The sequence below is a fragment of the Pararge aegeria genome, chromosome 14 (assembly GCF_905163445.1).
Source record: "Pararge aegeria chromosome 14, ilParAegt1.1, whole genome shotgun sequence".
Taxonomy (NCBI): domain Eukaryota; kingdom Metazoa; phylum Arthropoda; class Insecta; order Lepidoptera; family Nymphalidae; genus Pararge; species Pararge aegeria.
Window position 1 is genome coordinate 5,244,677 of NC_053193.1, and position 18,456 is coordinate 5,263,132.

Below are 18,456 nucleotides of genomic sequence, written 5' to 3' on the forward strand. Positions count from 1 at the left end.
ACTCCTATCGGTAGAAGTCCTACGGATTATAAGGGCGCCACGACTAGTTTCTACTAAGACAAGCCGCGAGTGGTATCTAGATAATCACTCGACTATCACTAGGTTCCGAGCTGGGACATGTTGGCCGCTACTATCTCGATGTGAATAGACCCTTACGGGAAAACGGGGTAATATGGATAGGTATGATAATTAAAAACAAATTCATAACAGCATAGACGCTAAAGGATTGTATCTCATAATTTTCGATATCAATATCCATACAAGGGATGGAATGTCGCTTATATCTGCAGCCTATTTTTAATATAATGTATTTACCCCTTTATAGGTATAAGGCCCAATTCACACTGAGATAGCAGCGGCCTTCTCGGGTTTAATTTTTAACTCTATATGATTATAATAAATAGTATACCTATTTTGAGAAGTTCTAAAGATTTTAGCGGTCACGTAGTCACTATTAAGAAAATTAAGCTTAATTTGCTATACTCCGCGAGCAGCAGGAGAATCTGTATGGTGTAATTTATAATTTCTTCAATCCGTATACTCCACACCAAACAGATCCTCGGCAATGTAACCTCTACGCACGTTTCGCTCCGAAACCGGAGCATCCTCAGGAGATGTTGACTTTAAAATGAATAATTGTTAAGTACGTACTACGTAGTCACTAGACTTTACTGGACTGTGAACTAGACTAACCTTATGGCCGAGCTGGGAACTGTTAAACGCTACTATCTCGGTGTGAATTTACTCTTAGGGGAGATCGGGGTAATGTGGACATTGGTTAGGCATCATAATTAAAAACAAATTCATAACAGCATAGACGATATAGGATTGTATCTCATTATTTTAGATAGCAATATCCACAGGAGTGATGTAGTTGTCGCCAATGCAACACCTCCCCACCCTAAATCTAATGACCACGAAGTAGTGAATTCCCTTGCTGATAGTAAGGGTAGGGCGGGGTAGCGTGGGCCTACGACCCCGTCGGCTGTGTCGTCCCCATGTGAGCTTCCACGGGTAGAGACTCTTTGGACGCGCTTGAAGTGGATTATCATCAGTGTGAACATTGCGAATAAACCTGGAACAAAGAATTTATTTTTAGAATTACATTTAAGTCTTCTAAGCTGGTTTAAAAGTTATTAAGATTTAGCTTCAAAGCCAAAAGGTCTGCTGCAAATGTCACATAACGTGGTCTCACTAAACCAGAGTCTATTGCATTTATACCAAAACCACCAAAATGCACCAATAATCAATTTCGTTGGTTAAGTAAACTCCTCAAGTTGGCGTAACAAATAAAACTTATGATAGCGATCGTGGGTTGTAAGCCTCTGTGTTTGAAGGACGTAATTGCCGTGTAATAACACGGGCAATTACGTCCTTCAAACCGGAACACAACTATGTTGCCCCGTGCTTGGAAGTAGAAATAAACGTGGTGGTAATAGATAAGTACTTCCCCAGACCAGTTCTGTCAGGAAAAGCTCTAATCCTACTAAGTTATTTACTCCAGACTTTATGTAAATTGTCGGTTTAGTTCTTTTTTGACGTCACAACGTCTTATAATTCGATGGAGCCGGCTGCACGCACGAAAAAACATGACTATGCGGCGTTACCTCGCTCTGAGGCGTTCCATTCAAGGCTTGAAGTGCAAGCGAGAGCGCGGAACGAGCGACAAAGAGGAACAGTCGGCCTTCGCGTTCGACATCTTTCTCTCTCCTACTTGAGTGAGCGATGCGTCCGCGTAGACAGCTTCTATACAATGATACATTTACATGTTTTCGGCAAGGAAAAGTGAATATCTATCAAACAAATAAAGTTAAAATTTTCTTTTGAAAAATGCAACCATTCCATCAGCATTTTCTTACGACGTTATCACGTTCAACTATCGTCAGTAAGCCGACTTTACAGACAACCAATTTTTTTTTATGTTAAGTGGAAACCAACCAGCCTATAAACAGAATATCACTTCACAGGGCATATAAGGAGCACGTCCTCTAACATGTCGCCCTTTGCCCATCAATTTGAGACGTTCAAACTTATTCCTGTTATTTGCTAACTAAGAGTGCAAGTAAGCCTGTTCTCCTCTTTTTATTCCTAATTCCAAGGTGCCGCCTGGTAGAGAACGCTATTAAGCGATAAGACCACCTTTTGTGTTCTACTTCATGAATCTTCGAATTCTTCTTCTTCTTCTTTGTTCCTTGTATATAAGATTGAACCAATCCTTCAATGATGAGCAGAATGCGCGCAAGCTCCAACAATATTTTGAAAATTTTAACCAATAAATGGGAAAATCCCTTTTTGGAGCACTGGGTTGGTACACACTCACACAGTCACCAATCGCTCAAGAGGGTACTTACCTTAGGATATTCCTAATTACTTATTATTTATAGGTTTGGCCAATTTTAGTTTTAAATATAGTAAATAAGATAATTGTTATTGTTTTAGACATGGATTTTTATCTAAATTAAACGTTATTACTTATATTGATGTGGTGTACAAATAAAGTGTTATTATAATGAATAGGTGACCTACGTGAGCCAAGACCGTCAAGCTATTTTAAAACGGCGTGGTGGCTCTAAACTTTCTATATGGCCAGCAAAAGCAAAAAAATAAGAATTTATCATTTGGCAACCCAAAACATGTCCTTTGTCTGTGTCTTATTTTTGCAGATAGGTAAGAAAATAAGAAAATAATTTAAAAGTTTATTCGAACACTTCCACACTCAAGTTATAATGCTAAGCGAACTGTCAGTTATATTCATTGATGACTGGCAAACAATAACAGTTCGTTAGGATTTCAGTTCAGCTATTGAGGCAAACCAAATGGGACGGATTGTGAATTTACACGTGAATGATTTCGTTCTAAGAATTTTAGACGTAAACACTAACAGGATTAAGTGAATACGTAGTTATCGTTAATTTAATGCGATTTTAGACGGTTCCATGGACTATTATCTAGTAAATAATTAGACATTTTTACACAAATAACATAAGTAAAATCGGGAACATTGTTAAATATCAGCTCTCCGTAATATTTTAGTGTCACTTTTAATTAATTTTTGTTCATAGGCTCACCCAATTAACACGAGTTCGTGTGTTTATGATGAACACATATTTTTTTGGGTGCAACTAGAATAATTACAATTATACATCAGTAAGATACCATTGATTGTATTATTCGGCATAAAGCTTTTACTTGGTTCCAGAACAGGCGAAAGTCAAAATATAAATTTATTAATTTATAATTTTTTTTGCTTGTATATTATATTTTTAAACCCCCGACATATATTGATTTTGAGAAAAGTGTGATATAAATGTGATCTGTCGTTTTGCGGCAGCGGCCAACTTAGAACGGTTTTCATCAAACATAGCTAAAAATAATCACGATTATTTCACCTTTCAAACAGAAGAACGGAATCACAAACACACACACACACACACACGCATATATATATATATACACAAACGTCAAACTTATCTCATCTCGTATTTCTTGCGTTGATATCTATAGACGAATTTATCCTGTAAGGGATTCGGAAAAACTGCAAGGAAAACAACTGAACTTACCGGCTAAGAGATACATAACGCCGGTAACAAGAACAGCGCTAATTTGGTGCTTACAAACACCAAAAGCGCCCACCAATGCTGCACTGCCCAATACGATGAGACATACCAGCGCGCACGAAATGGAAAGGTTCTGCATACCTACAAAAAAAAAGCAGGATGTAGTGACTGAACTACTTATCACTGAATTAATAGGCAACATGACATTTACAAAGAATCGTTAAAATGTTGTATTTCTAATAATAAGTATATTATGATTCAGGTATTACGAAAAACGTATTTTTTATTTAAACTCGAAGTGAGATTGATATTTATTTTCAATAAAAAAACCTCCAACTGCCATGACAGTTGAAACGAAATCATAATTATGACGTTACGTTTATACAAATATAATTTTGATTTGAAAATCTCTGCGTATATCAAGTATTTTGTGATTTCAAACTATTAGATACAAAGTTTCTCTCATCTCTAAATATGAAACAAGGTAATAAAGCTTAAGCTCTAATTTGCCTGACGTCACGAGTGCGGCCATGACACCCGGCGAGCTTTTTCGCGGGAAATAACTTTTTGCAATAGAATTTGTAATTTATAACAAAAAATTTTATTTCTTCAAAAATTAGATAATTTTTGGATCAAGTATACTCCGAACATCATAGGGAAGTCTTTCAAAATTACTCATCATGCCTATTCGAGAACAGATTGGACAAACATCAAAAGGATCCGAATCCGAAGCTAAAATAATAGCTATAGTTAGCCATAGCAAAATTCCTCAAAACTACATTTATATTAGAAGCGTCCCACAGAGTTACGAACCGTGAAGTATAAAAAAAAATACGTGTAGACTTATGCGGTTAACAGCTCTTAGTGCGGCCTATTGATCAAATGTTAACAAATAAATGTCAGGTCGATATGACAGGAGATATTTCCAATTTTAGTCTTGTGTAAAAATCTAAAAAATGTTGTTTATCCCTAAAATACTATAAAATCCTAACCTCAAGTGGTTTAGTAATAAACGTCACGATACTTACGATGTTGCCAATCACCCCTTTGCTCCTCATTTTCATCGTCAGCTAAATAATTTGTGCACAGCGGCTCCTTTGGAAATCCGGCTCTTGACAATATTGATACTTCTTCCTCTAAAAATAAGTATTAACAATTAATTATTTACTGGCTGACCCGTGCAACTTCGTGCACCAAATCGGTTATTACCGGAAAACACGAATAAAATGACATTTTCTAAAAATGAATCCTAGCTACGAGTAGATCGATTACTAAACTAAATTGTATACTAAATTTCATGAAAATCATTGGAGCCGATTCCGAGATTCCAATTATATATATATATATCTTAATATATATAAATCTCCTGTCACGATGTTTGTCCGCGATGGACTCCTAAACTACTAAACCGATTTTAAATTAAATTGGCACACCGTAAGCAGTCTGGTCCAACTTAAGAGATAGGATAGCTTAGATCTTTAATTATAGTCGCAATTTTAATTATAAAAGAAAATCAAACGCAGACGAAGTCGCGGGCAACAGCTAGTATATATATATACAAGAATTGCTCGTTTAAAGATATAAAGATACGTTTGATAAAGCATTCATTCAGTACAGTATCTATAAAAATAATCCGAGATAACTTTATTAGTAAAAACAGGAGTAGTAAGAAAATAAAACCCGACGGATAAATTCGGGAATTTATATATTCTTATTTAGAATTTATATTAATTTTTTTCTGGTTTAGGTGGAAGGCTTCGGCAGTGGCTAGTTACCACACTACCGACAAAGACGTGCCGCTAAGTGACTTAGCGATCCGGTACGATGTTGTAGAAACCAAATAACGCTACATAGGTTAGCTATACAATCATCTAGTTGCAATAACAGGGTAAATATTTATTAGGTAACACAATATTTTTTCACGCCTTATCTTTTTTATGCTAATTTAATGTGAATTATTTCAGGCTATTAAACGAAAATTATCTACTTTTATGAGAAGTAAAGTAGACGGTCGTTGAGTACGAATAGCGAATACATTATTCATGGAATCAACTTAAGACTAGCTACAAAATTTGTGTGCCTAATAATCCCATATGCTAGATTCATCATAAACATTTGTTTATTTGTTTATAATAATAATAATAATAATAATCTCTCTTTATTAAGACAACTAAGGTCCACCTTTGTTAGTAATACATCTTAAACGACTATGTTAGTATTAATTAATTATATTAGATTAAAGAATAAATTCAATATAATTTGCTTCACCGTACAAGCACCGACATGAAGTGTTGCAAGATAGGTGAATCAAACTTTCCCGCTAACCGTAAAAATCATCGATTCGCTCCTGAGCGAACAGCCCAGACGCTGAACAGAACCTCGGCAAACCGAACAGTATCCTAAACCCATTATTATACTGTACACGTAATGTGTTCAGTGCCCTTTGAGTATATTTATGCTAGTCACTAAAAGGCACAGGTGTCACAACTTAGTCACACACACACTTAGTCAAGAATTTAGGTCTTAGTCTACTATGCTGGCAAAGTAAGCATTGGTAGACTTTACACGGCTTTGAGAACAGTATGGGGTACTCCCATGCATGAAGGTTAAAACTAGTTACATTTAATTGTTTAAGACAGGGGTTTCCAACCTAATTAAGCCAGCAGCGCACTTACAAGTTAAGAAATTTGTCACGGCCCCCGCACCCTAACCTAGTTAAAATAGGTAGGTATTTGTTAGAAAAACATATTTTTTTATAGGACAGAAGGAGCGCCTCGCGAATGTTCTTTCTACGGCGCCCCAGGACTCCGCGGCGCCCAGGTTTGGAAGCTCTAGCTTAAAACGCATTTATTTATTAACTTTATTGTACAACCAAAAAAAAAGGTTTACAAAAGGATGTATTAATGCTAAAGCATTTTCTACCAGCCATCCTTAGGATGAGCGAGAAAAGCGAGCATTATGACTAAAAATATAAAATTAACTATCAAAAACAAAGCTATATTAATAAAATACTTGCCTTCTAGGGAGACGCACATGGTCCAAATTCCACCATTCATTGGAACGAGAAACGTACCGCCGCCCTTCCTGGAGTTCGCATCTTCGATCTGAAATGCGAAATTTACTGCGCGTCAATGTGAATTTATGGGAGAGATGTAATCGAATCTATAGAATATTTACGAGGTATCCGTATTGGAGTAAAGTGATACTTTACAGATTTATAGGAATAGGGATTTTTGTGCTAGTAATTATTTAAGTGCTTGCAGTTGCGGTCCACTTGATGGTAAGTGAAAAACCATCGCTTATAAACGTGGCGATATTAAGCAGGGCACGCAAGGAACTCGTCCTGCAACATGCCACCCTGTGTCCATCAACCTGACCAGAAATATCAAATGAGCATAGTAGTAGCACTTCCCCAGACGAGCTCTGTCACAGAAAGCTCCACTACTACTATAAATAAGCAGTAAGAGCTCTTACTAAAACGAGGTCCACAGCTGCTTCCAACCTAAGCTACGTCCAAAGTTGCGTACTAGTTGCAACCAACCACAAAACTTGCTCAAACGGTTGCAAGACGGCAGTTAGAAGCGTTCAAGTGTGCGTTGCGCGTGTGACCAATCACGAGCTTAGCTTTAATGCACGCTTCTCCATGATTGGCCTCGCGCTGTCCGCTATCTTGAACATAACCACAGACGCTTGACGCCGCGATTTAGCATTGTCGCAGCGTTCGCGGTGGGGTACGTAGAAATTATTTATTATTATTATAGTTGTGGATTTTTTTAGTTAGTTTAGTGGTATTCATTTTATTGTTGTATTTTTTTAATTTTAGTTTTTTTTTTCGATTGATTTTTGTTAAACTAAGCAAAAAAAATGTGGTCAGTGGATGGCTACGTATTTCCGTGGTGTTACCTGGTACAAGGTGCCAACTGAAAATCAGCGCTGTATGCACCCACTGGCGCATGCAGCACAATGCTGAGCTGGCACCTTTTTTCTTAGTTGTGCCACACATAACATATGTGGTGTTGTGAATATTGTAATGTGCGGCGCAATGTAAAAAAATATTTTTTTCTTTCTTTCTTTCAAATTGCATAGTTTCGTTTTACTCGCAACCAATCGTCAAATCTATTTATCTATCTATCTAAAGCTATCAGATTTACTGTTGCTGTTAAAAATAGACAGATTTGTGTGAATTTTGTATCTAAGTAACTGTTTCTGTCTGAGCAAAGTCAAAACAGACTCTTGTGAGGTCAACCTTACAAGAGTATTTTTTCGTATGAGACGATTTATTTCTGACCTAAGATCAACGCTTACAGAGTGCTTATAAGTTATATCTATCTTACATCACTACACCGCACTCTGAAGAGCTCAGCATAAGCACTACGGATTAATGATGTTATTCTAAACGGAATAAAATGAGAGAGATATAAGTTAAATCAACTATTTACGGCGATAGATAGAGTACATCACAGTAAGTAGTAAAAACAAATGGGCTGCGGCGTAATCCACGTGTCATATAAGGATTCTCTTACGATTATTGAACCGTAATGATACGTCACTTGATACAAAAGCCTAAATATAGTTAAGGTTTTTTTTTTTCATAAAGGGAAACATACGTACACAAAAAATATTACGAAGGCCTTTTAAGAATCTACGTACCTAAGTAAGTTTGATAAATGACCTACATTAATAACCTTAGTCGTTTTTCCTTTTAGCGTTCTCTCTCGGTGACAAAAAATACGGCGAAAATAGGATTCGTAGACAGGTCTGTGATGGATTTAGACTTAAAAGCTCGCATTTTTGGCTTAGTATTTTATGGATATAACCTACCGTCGAGTGACGATAGAATAACAGAGTGATATTTTGTACGTAACGTTATTTTTTTCGTGCTCTACGAGATTAAAAAGGCAATGAGGAGATATTTAAAAGCACCCGATTGAACTAATATGGCTCAACAAGTCGCAAAGCTAAAATGTAGGCAATAAGCGAGGCACCAATATCGAACAAGTGATGGAAACTGGGGTTCTAAGGTGCTGAAGAAAGTAACGTAGCATCGGGTGTCCCCTCAGGTGGACAGCTGACACCACACGAGAAGGTAGCGGAAAATGGAAATCTCTACAGAATGTCCCCTATGTCTAGCAGTGGACGTCTCTGGGTTCATATGATGAGAATAATGATTAAGTTTCTGACTTTAAATAAACCCAAGCAACCTAGCGCCGAAATAGAAAGATATTTATATTTTGCGATCACAACACCGCTTTTTGTGGAAAATAAAAAAGCATATAAAAACAGCAGTATAGTGACAGCAAATATTGCGAGCAAATAACGTCGCATCTAAAATATTGTGGTGTCTTTTTTCCTATAAAGTTCATTGTAGCAAAAATCGTTTATTGCCGCACGTGATTCGAATCGCTGGGGAGACAGGTATATGCGGAAATGTCAACCTTTGCAACTTTTTTACGTTTGGTTGCGAGAATACAGTTGCTACTTTATAATAGTGCCTTAGTCGAAAGATGAATGTGTTAAGGATATTCTTTGGTTTTTCGTAAATATTGACATCCCCTTCTTATTGGACGTCAATAATATCAATGAAAAGTGTGTGTTATTGTTTGTTACCTATTTAGACTAGCGCTGTGGGCAGCGACCCAGCGTTCTAAGTCCAAGGCCGTGTGTTCGATTCCCAAAACTGGAAAACGTTTCTGTTACGAACATGAATGTTTTTCAGTGTCTGGCTGTTTATCTGTATTTTATAAGTATTTATGTATATTTTTCATAAAAATATTCATCAGCCATAACACAAGGTGAGCTTACTTTGGGGCTAGATAGTGATTTGTGTAGTGTCGTAGTATGTTTATTTATTATCTACTGAACACAACTAGAGAACTAAAGTTGAGCACACAGATAGCTTAAAACTTAGAGACGGATGTACAGTAACTTCATCCCCGAAAATCCGAGCGGTATTATTTTTGTTATCATGACAATATTTTGCATTAACATAGATAGGCATCCTAAAAACGAACAAAGTATACTTTGTAACCTAGGAATACTAGCGGTTTCCGCGGTTTGCAAAATCGCAAAAACATTGACTAAGTCGCGGACATCAATTAGTCTTTATCTATACTAATACCGTGAAGCGGGAAGATTTTTTTGTTTTGTTCGGTCATTAATTAATGTAGAAGTAATTACGAGTTTAAAAGATGAAAAGACATGTACTCTTAAAGTCATTTTTAAAACCTATAAGTACCCGATTTTTTACAAGAACGTACAAGCTTTAATTCGCGGGAAACAGTTAGTTTTGTGTCAAGGTACTAATCTAAAAAGATAGCGGAATTAAATATCTATGTAAATATACCTTACATACTATATTATTTATAATCACTTATTTTAGCGTATCTTTTCTATTTTTCTCCTTTTGCAACTTTGGTTGCCTGTTTTGTAAATTGATGTATGTGTATATCTCTATAACTACTTTTTTCTTTGGTGTACAATAATGAATGTAACGGTGAATGAAAGTGTATTCATTCCTACATTCATTCATATCTACGTTTATGTGAATTTACATGGGCTATAAAGATTAAATCTATATTCGATCAATTCAGCTATACTTACGTGAATCTGCATAAGCTTAGGAATGAGATAATAATGATAATTTTGTTGTAAATCTGTCTAAACGGGTCTAAACTAAATCTAAAAGAAGTGGTGTCTTAATCTACGTGAAAAACTCTGGAACTAAAAACAACAACACTACTCTAACCATTTGTCAATTTAGTTTCGTTTAAAGATATTTTAAGTGTGTTCTTATTACAGAATTCATCATTACTTTTATAACTTATATTTCATTATTCCAACGAAGAGCAGGTATATTTAATGACAGTTCCGATACAAATGGAAATTCTGTAGAAACACTAATACATTATAGCTTAAAAATTCTACAACACACGCCGGCTTTGAAATGGTAATACAGGTGTTGAACATCTAGCCGCCAGTGTAAGTCCGAAGTGAATTAAATATAAAGCAGAGTTGAAATCGCTTTTGCTGAATTCTCAAGTAGGACAAGCTCTCGATACGTTAAACTTGGTTCTATCATGGAAAGTTTTTAAATTGGAAGTCGTTTTTGAATACTTTAATATTAACAATATTACAAACTAAGTATTACCCGCTTTCTTCGTCCGCGTTTACTATGGTATATAAAAAAAATGTTTATTTTTATGGGTCAAAAAGTAGCTTATGTTACTCTCCGTCCTTTTAACTGACTCTATGCCAAAAATCAAGTTAAAGGATTGCTTCGTTAGGGCGTAAAGGAAGGACAGACAAACAAACAGTTTGACATTTTTATTAGGCAGGATTAATGTGAAAGTGTCTGTTTTAAAATTGACTCAGATATAGCTTGCTTTTAGGGGATGGACATGAGATACTTTTTATCCTAGGAAAGTACACTGGAACAGTTTCCGTGGGAATCAAAAAAAATATATTTATTACTTCGCAGGAGATACATGTTATTTTTCATTAGAGATTGCTGGCATTCTGGTAACCGGAATAGAATACTTTTTATTCCAGGAAAGGAAATGGTTTTTGCAGGTGTTTTTAAAAACCAAAAACGTGCGTGTGAAGTCGCGCACATAAGCTAGTTTGGAGTTCGGAAAAAAGATAACAAACACTGGTAAGTTAAAAATATCAACCGACTTTTACGATCGACTTATTCAAGAATATTCCGTTTAGCGTGGCTATAAAACTTGAGGAGTTCTCTCGAGTCAATGAGACATCGGATTCTAATTTAATACCACCTCAAGAGTGTACCTACCCTTTCTAACATAAAAAACAGATAATGGTCTCGGGACCACGGGTACAGAGGCTCAATCTGTGTTAAATGAACCGTAAAAAGAGAGTTAAAAGTCTACCGGTGATCCTAGAGATGTTACTTTCCCTGGGCAAAATAATTAGTGTGGCCATTCAAAGGGTTGCTGCCATCTTAGGCACTATGCCTCGCTACAGTGGTATCGAAGTGTTTATTAATATAATAAGTTAACCGTAATTGATATTAAAATCGGTAAACGAACATTACAAAAATAAAGTGGGATATAGTATATAGTAGAATATAGAACCTCCATTTTGCAGTAGATTATAAGAATTTCGCATTAGCGTCCATTATGTGACCGTGAACTTGCTTTCCGGTAGCCATTTTTATTACTAAATTTATAAAGAATGTTCCGTGATTTCTAATTTATTAGACTGAGTATCGCGTGCTTTGCGAAAAATTTTCAAGGATACGTCATTGTAGAACATTATTTCACTACAATTCCTATACCTAAGCAAAATGGTGAGGGCAGATTAGAATGCAGTTGTGAAACCCCTTCTTCAGGCGGGTGTTGTACCAAGGAAAGCAGCGCTACCTGTTCTACTACTACTGCGATAGCCAATCCGTTGGGAGTGACCTTTGGTCCAGCAGTGGACCGTTATAGGCTATTGATGAGATTCCATCATAAATATACATAAATATACTAGGACAATAAAAACATCGCCATCTAGCGCCAAAGTAAGAGTAGCTTGTGCTATGGGTACTAAGATGACTGATGAATATTTTTATGAATAATATACATAAATACTTAGAATATACATAAAAACACCCAGAAACTGAAAAACATTCATGCTCATCATACAAACGTTTTCCAGTAGTGGGAATCGAACCATTGGACTCCGAACGCAGGGTCGCTGCAAACTGCGCCAATCGGCCGTCAAAATCATGTGCGTACCTAATCGTCCTATTACCATTGTTGGGCACAGGCCTCCCCTCTTATAGAAGAGTGATTTTTTTGAGAATATATTTTGAATTCTAAATTTTTTACCACCTTACCGACAAAGACTTGCCGCTAAGCGATTTAGTGTTCCAGTGCGATGTCGCGTAGAAACCGATTAGGGGTATGACTACTATACTCCCTAACAGGTTAGCCCGCTACCATCTTAGACTGTAATAACTTAACACCACGTGAGATGGCAATCAAGGGCTAACTTGTAATGGAATAAAAAAAACATCCATCTACGCCTTAGGTTAATGGAGATAGGGTAGCGCTTTGCAGTATGTGTCCCTTCTATTCCATAAGAATATATAAGTGTAACTCTGGGCTATAAAGAGAGTCAAATTTTTTTTACTATAAAAAATGAGGGTTCATCTGTAAAAAAACCAGCCTCATACTAGTGAATAAATGAACACATAAAGTTCAAGTATAAGACAATACAACGCCACGGAAAATATCGTAAAAGTAAGTAAGTGCGCTGTTAAAGCGAAGGCCAAGGAAGCAATCTGCCAGCGGCAATATAAAACAATGCTTTCTTTAATCAGGGCGTATCTAACCTTGAGCTTGCACTTGGCAATCACTGTATTATACCACAAGACCCAATACGTTCCCTTTTATTTCATTCGAAATGAAACTGTTCATTTGGAACGTCTCAACCTAACAATGCTCAGCTTCAAAATTGGAATTTATTCTAAAAATATGAATTAAAATCTTCTTTCATGATAGGTTGAGAGAGGCTCCGCACACATTCAATATAATATTGACAATATTTTTTACCAATACTTCTACTCTTAAATACAGACGAATAGTACAAGGTTAAATAAAAATTTCATCAAAGCTAGCGGCCTGTATTTGTTAACATTAAAACCAACAACTGTTGTTCTACGACTTTTTTTAACTCGATAGTTTGCGGAATATACAATATTTTACATAAGTTACTCTGTAACTCTACTTGTTGTACATGTATTTGGTTTTTCAGCGTAATGTCACTTTAAAGAAATAAATGGATTTATTAATTTCTTTGTATGAAATAAATTATTAAAAACTGAATTTTGAGAAGTCGTAAAACAAAAAATCTTAGTTTTAAAGATAATAACGCACACTGGTAATATTATTGTCAACATGCAGAATATTGTCAAAAACATTAACGTGTGTGCGGGCAGCCGGAATAAATGATGAGTCCTAACTAGCTGCAACCTACGGTGTTACCCGCGGTAAGTAAGTCAGTACACGTAATTTAGTTTATTGCAATTCTTAAATTGTGCTTGGCTTAAATTGCGTGCAAAGCAAAATATATGTTAAGCTTATTTCGTGAAATAACTTAGTTTTTAATTTATCTGAAACTCTAATAAATAATTTACATACTTAAAAACAAAACTAAGCATAAAAAAATATTATTACCTGTTCGCATAAAGTACGAAAAAAAAAACACCACTGCCGAACACTGCATGATTATTTCTCATTTGAGAAACTGCCGTCATATTAATTTAAAAAATAAATGTACAGCCAGTGCCACTCGAGACGATTTTAACGATACACCACAGAATTCTGTGCAAATCGATCATACATGTAGAGGTGAAATATTTAAACTTACATAATTTATGCATAAATACATAGTACACACATACATACATACATAAATGAACCCGGAAAACATGCCACTCCTTTTTTGGCAGTCGTGTAAAAAGCAAGCTAATTTCTTGTCAATCTTTTTTATCTAGCTAAGAAAATACTATCATTTTTTATTTCAGTAGCAGTTTAAATAGAAGAGAAAAATGCCTTTAAGTAATCAGAGCCATTAATAAATCTTGTAAACAAAGACTTTTTCACAAGCTAGCGAAAGCATGACATTTTTCACTTAAAATATTTAAGCTTTTCAAATTATCAGTCGACACTGATAAATGACTTCATGCTTCCGACGATTCTGATTTATCAAACCTTTTTTTTTAAATATAAATTTACCGTTTTGTCCCAGGCTTCGGGAAGAAGAGGGAGTAAATAAAAAACGAAAACAGTGAAAACTCCATGCGCACGTCTCACTTCACACCCGCGAAATGTTGATAACTCACAAACTTTTCTCATTTTCCCTATTTTGTGGTAAACATTTAGAAAATACATTGTAAAATAATTACTGTCAACTGCCAAATGAAACGTAGAGACGTAATGGCTGTTCGAGAAACACTGCTAAAGTGGAGTGGTTTGTGATGCTGCAATATTAGTCATGTACACGGTTTCTGTATATTCTTTATTCTGTGCTCAATACCGAGCAATTGTTAGCCCAACCCAGAAATCAAATCCATTCGTACTTTTTTTCCGCGAACAACAGTGACTCAGTTAATCTGCCCAAGGCCAAAAATAATGGATAAGAAAATGTAACTATTTTTTTTTTTAATTGTTAGTTTGTTATAAGTAACATCCGACAAAGACGTGCCTCAGCTATGAAGCGTTCCGTTAAGATGCCGCGTAGAAAACATATAGGGTTAGGGGTCCAATGTAACTGTCATACCTCTAAATGTGACAGGTTAGCTACAATCTTAGACCGCATCATCACTTACCACCTTGTTCCTTTTTCCCCTTTCTACCTACCTACACGCACGAAACGTTTTTTATTCACATTTCCTGCCACGTATAATTTGAGTACCTTCAAGGCAAGAGTGAATAGGCTTTTTGTAGGCGTGCTCCACTTAGACCTCATCATTGATTTCTAACGGGCATGATTGTCGTCAAAAAAAAGTCGTAATAAAAAAAAAAAAAAATCTAAGCAATCTGGCAAAGATGTTGTATTATGCTTCTATTTTCATGTCTCTGTTTTCTGGTATATCATTTTAATTATTATCCTTTATTTAACGTGGTGTACAAATAAAGAGTTATTATTATAACTATTGTACTAATAATCATAGCTCACCTTCACGACTTTCTCATCAAGCAGCCAATGGAGAGCCGTGTTGGATGCGTTCGCGAGAGCGGCCAGGGCAGCGCGTTCCCACGACACGTGCTCCCAATGCTCTGTCATGATTGCGGCGCACAGCATCGCTGTAGAACAGCTGCAACAAATGGTAACGTTCATGAACTGCAGCCTATACACTTCTTTGTTCTTGGCACCAAACATTAATTTTTATTTTTTTTTATATTAATAATTGGAAACCCATCCGCTATAAAAAGAACAACCCTCCACTCCACAGGGTATGAAAGGAACACGTTCTGCAACATGTCGCCCTGTGTCCATCAATTTGAGACGTAGGTGTTAAGTCTCATGTGCCTATAATCACACCGACAACCACGCTCTTCAGACCGGAACAGCATTTTTTTTATTTTTATAAATATACTAAATAAATAAATATACTACGACAATACACACATCGCCATCTAGCCCCAAAGTAAGCGTAGCTTGTGTTATTGGTACTGAGATAGCTGATGAATATTTTTTTATGAATATAATACACATAAATACTTATAATATAAAGATAAACACCCAGACACTGAAAAACATTCATGTTCATCACACAAACATTTTCCAGTTGTAGGAATCGAACCCACAACCATTGCAACAATGCTGCTTAGCGGCAGAATTAATCATGGCGATAGTACTTCCCCGGACGAGCTCAGTCTCAAAAATCTCTACTACTTATCAAAATATTTTATTTTTATTTATTTAAAAACATAAATTAAAATGCATAAGGCGGCCTTATCACTAACATTGATCTCTTCCAGGCTACCTTAATTATTGGAATAAGGCAATGAGAGACGGGAAATCGCATTTATATATAAAAAAAAGAAAAAAAAAATATTATATACATAAAAAATTCAATAAAATAATAGACGTAATAATATAATATATATTAATAAATATGCATAAATACGCATACATATATACATATAATATTAACATGTTTATAGTGACAAATAGTGCCTCCTTACACGACTTTTAAAAATCGCAAGGGATTTAGAGCGTCGAATGTCACGAGGGAGTTCATTCCACAGCATTGCAGCTTTTACTGTAAAGGACTACGAAAAACTGCGAGAGTTACACTTCACCATTCTAAGCACATTTTCTCGGGTGGAACGCTGAGCGCCTTGAGATGTGCACGGGCCAAGAAATTTGAATCTTTCTTTAAGGTAGGGTGGTGTCCAAAATAGTTAGAGGTTTGCCCTAAAAGTTGCGACACAGTTTATTTAGTAGATTATATATTTTTGTGTAATAATTATTATAAGTGTGTAAATTTTATAGTTTTAGTTTATCTATGTGTATAGGAAGAACAGCCTGGCCGATGTAACAAATCGCAGAAGCAGGGCTGTACTTTTCTTTTTCAAAAATTAATTGAAAAAATTAATTATTGTACCTTACGAAACTGTCAATTATATATACTTATAATAAAACTGTAACTGAAAGATTTCTGTACATTTAATATATTTTGAAAATTTTGACCGGGGGATGCTTTATAATCGATACTGAGTCCAAAACAGATTTTTCTTTAATTTTGGTCTGTCGGTCTGTCTGTCTGTCCGGGCATCACGTGAAATTTACTGAACGTATTTAAATAAAATTTTGTATAGTAATAGCTGATATTCCGGGTCAGCATATAGGCTACTTTTTATTCCGATAAACAATAAGCTTCTCCCGGGAAATGGGATGAAATTTTTTATCAATTTTACTTGATACCTCCGTTAAATTTGAATCGATTTTGATATTTCTTTTTTTATTTGAAAGTGTATACTATCAAGCATGTGTTGTGTAATTTTAATAAAGATCTGATAAATATTGTCGGAGATAAAAAGGACATAAATCTTCACATATAACAGCGAGTCGCAAGGCATATGGGACAACGATCGAATGCATGCGTACCATCTTACTTATATTATAAATGCGAAAGTTTGTGAGTATGGAGGTATGGATGGATGTAAGTATGTATGGATCGATGGACACGTTTAAAGTAATCATTATTACTTAAAAAAAGTTCGGGAGGCTAAATGTCTGACTGTTGAGGCACAATAACCGCTTTTTTTTATAATTTGTCAATCAAAACACGGGTACAATCATAAGATGGTGACGTTCGTATCAAATCTTTATCCAAATAAATAGTTTTATTATAAAATTGATTATGTACGTGCAAATTCCTCTTTAAATTATTCAAATTGGACCTATCGTTTAGACGTTACGACGGGTATAGAAATGCTAAAAAATATTTTAATTATATTTGATGCAGACGAAGTTGCGCGGGTCAGCTAGTAAGCATATAAAATAAGATAATGTGAGAAAAGTAAATTAATAAAAACAAAAAAAATCTACTGTTTCCGTTATCGCCGCACCATGTTTATTGTTTAATTCTGTACTGATACAGTTTGTTCAGTTGAAGCGGTGATAGCGCCTTGGACAGGAGCTCGACTTCACTTCGAATCCTAGCACGCACCTGTAACCTTTCTTAGTTATACGCGTTTCAAGCAAGTAAAATATCACTTGCCTTAAGGTGAAAACATAGTGAGCAAACCTGCACACCTGAGAGTTTCCCATTATGTTCTCAAAGCTGTGTAAAGAAATCCGCACTGGGCCTGCGTGTTGGACTACGGCCTTAACCGGTTGTGGGTTGATATGATGGTGATATAGTATAATATTGCTGAACATTTTAGTCACACGAATACTACTCTACTAGAGAGTAAGCTACTATTCGGTACAGATAATATTCAGCTAATATTTTCCCGCCAGGTTTACCGCATTTCAGCGATAGTAGCGTACCCGTTCCACCACAAAATTTTATGCATACAAAATGCTGAGACAACAAAGATAATTGCTTTGGATTTAAATGAATAGACTGTTTATTTAGTAGACAAAAAGCTGGTTAAAGTTTTTAAGACGGTTCAGATTGCTAAATATTACGGTACCCAGTGGCGTGCACTGGGCTTCTCACCAGGTTATGCATACAGCAGGAAAATTGTATAAAATGGCAAAATCCTCCTTTTATACGAGCTATATATAAATTTTAGGGAAGGCAGTGCTTTTGTGCATGTATGAAGTGCACGCCACCCATACCAAATACCCATATTAAAAATCTATTCATCCACTTCCACTCCATTCGTTCAAGTGATAAGTATAATATCTATTCAAATGTAGTTAGTCAAAA

General features: G+C 35.7%; 1 protein-coding gene across 1 annotated transcript; it reads right to left on the reverse strand.

The window, feature by feature from the left end:
* Positions 1-604: 604 nt before the first annotated feature.
* On the reverse strand, positions 605-18,376 carry LOC120629449. The gene is made up of 7 exons (XM_039898391.1): positions 18,373-18,376; positions 16,376-16,490; positions 15,246-15,384; positions 6,574-6,661; positions 4,586-4,693; positions 3,561-3,698; positions 605-1,075 (listed from the first exon to the last, which is right to left on the reverse strand). Exons 1-7 carry the CDS (start codon positions 18,374-18,376, stop codon positions 804-806), a joined length of 864 nt encoding a protein of 287 aa, XP_039754325.1. The 3' UTR covers positions 605-803.
* Positions 18,377-18,456: the final 80 nt, after the last annotated feature.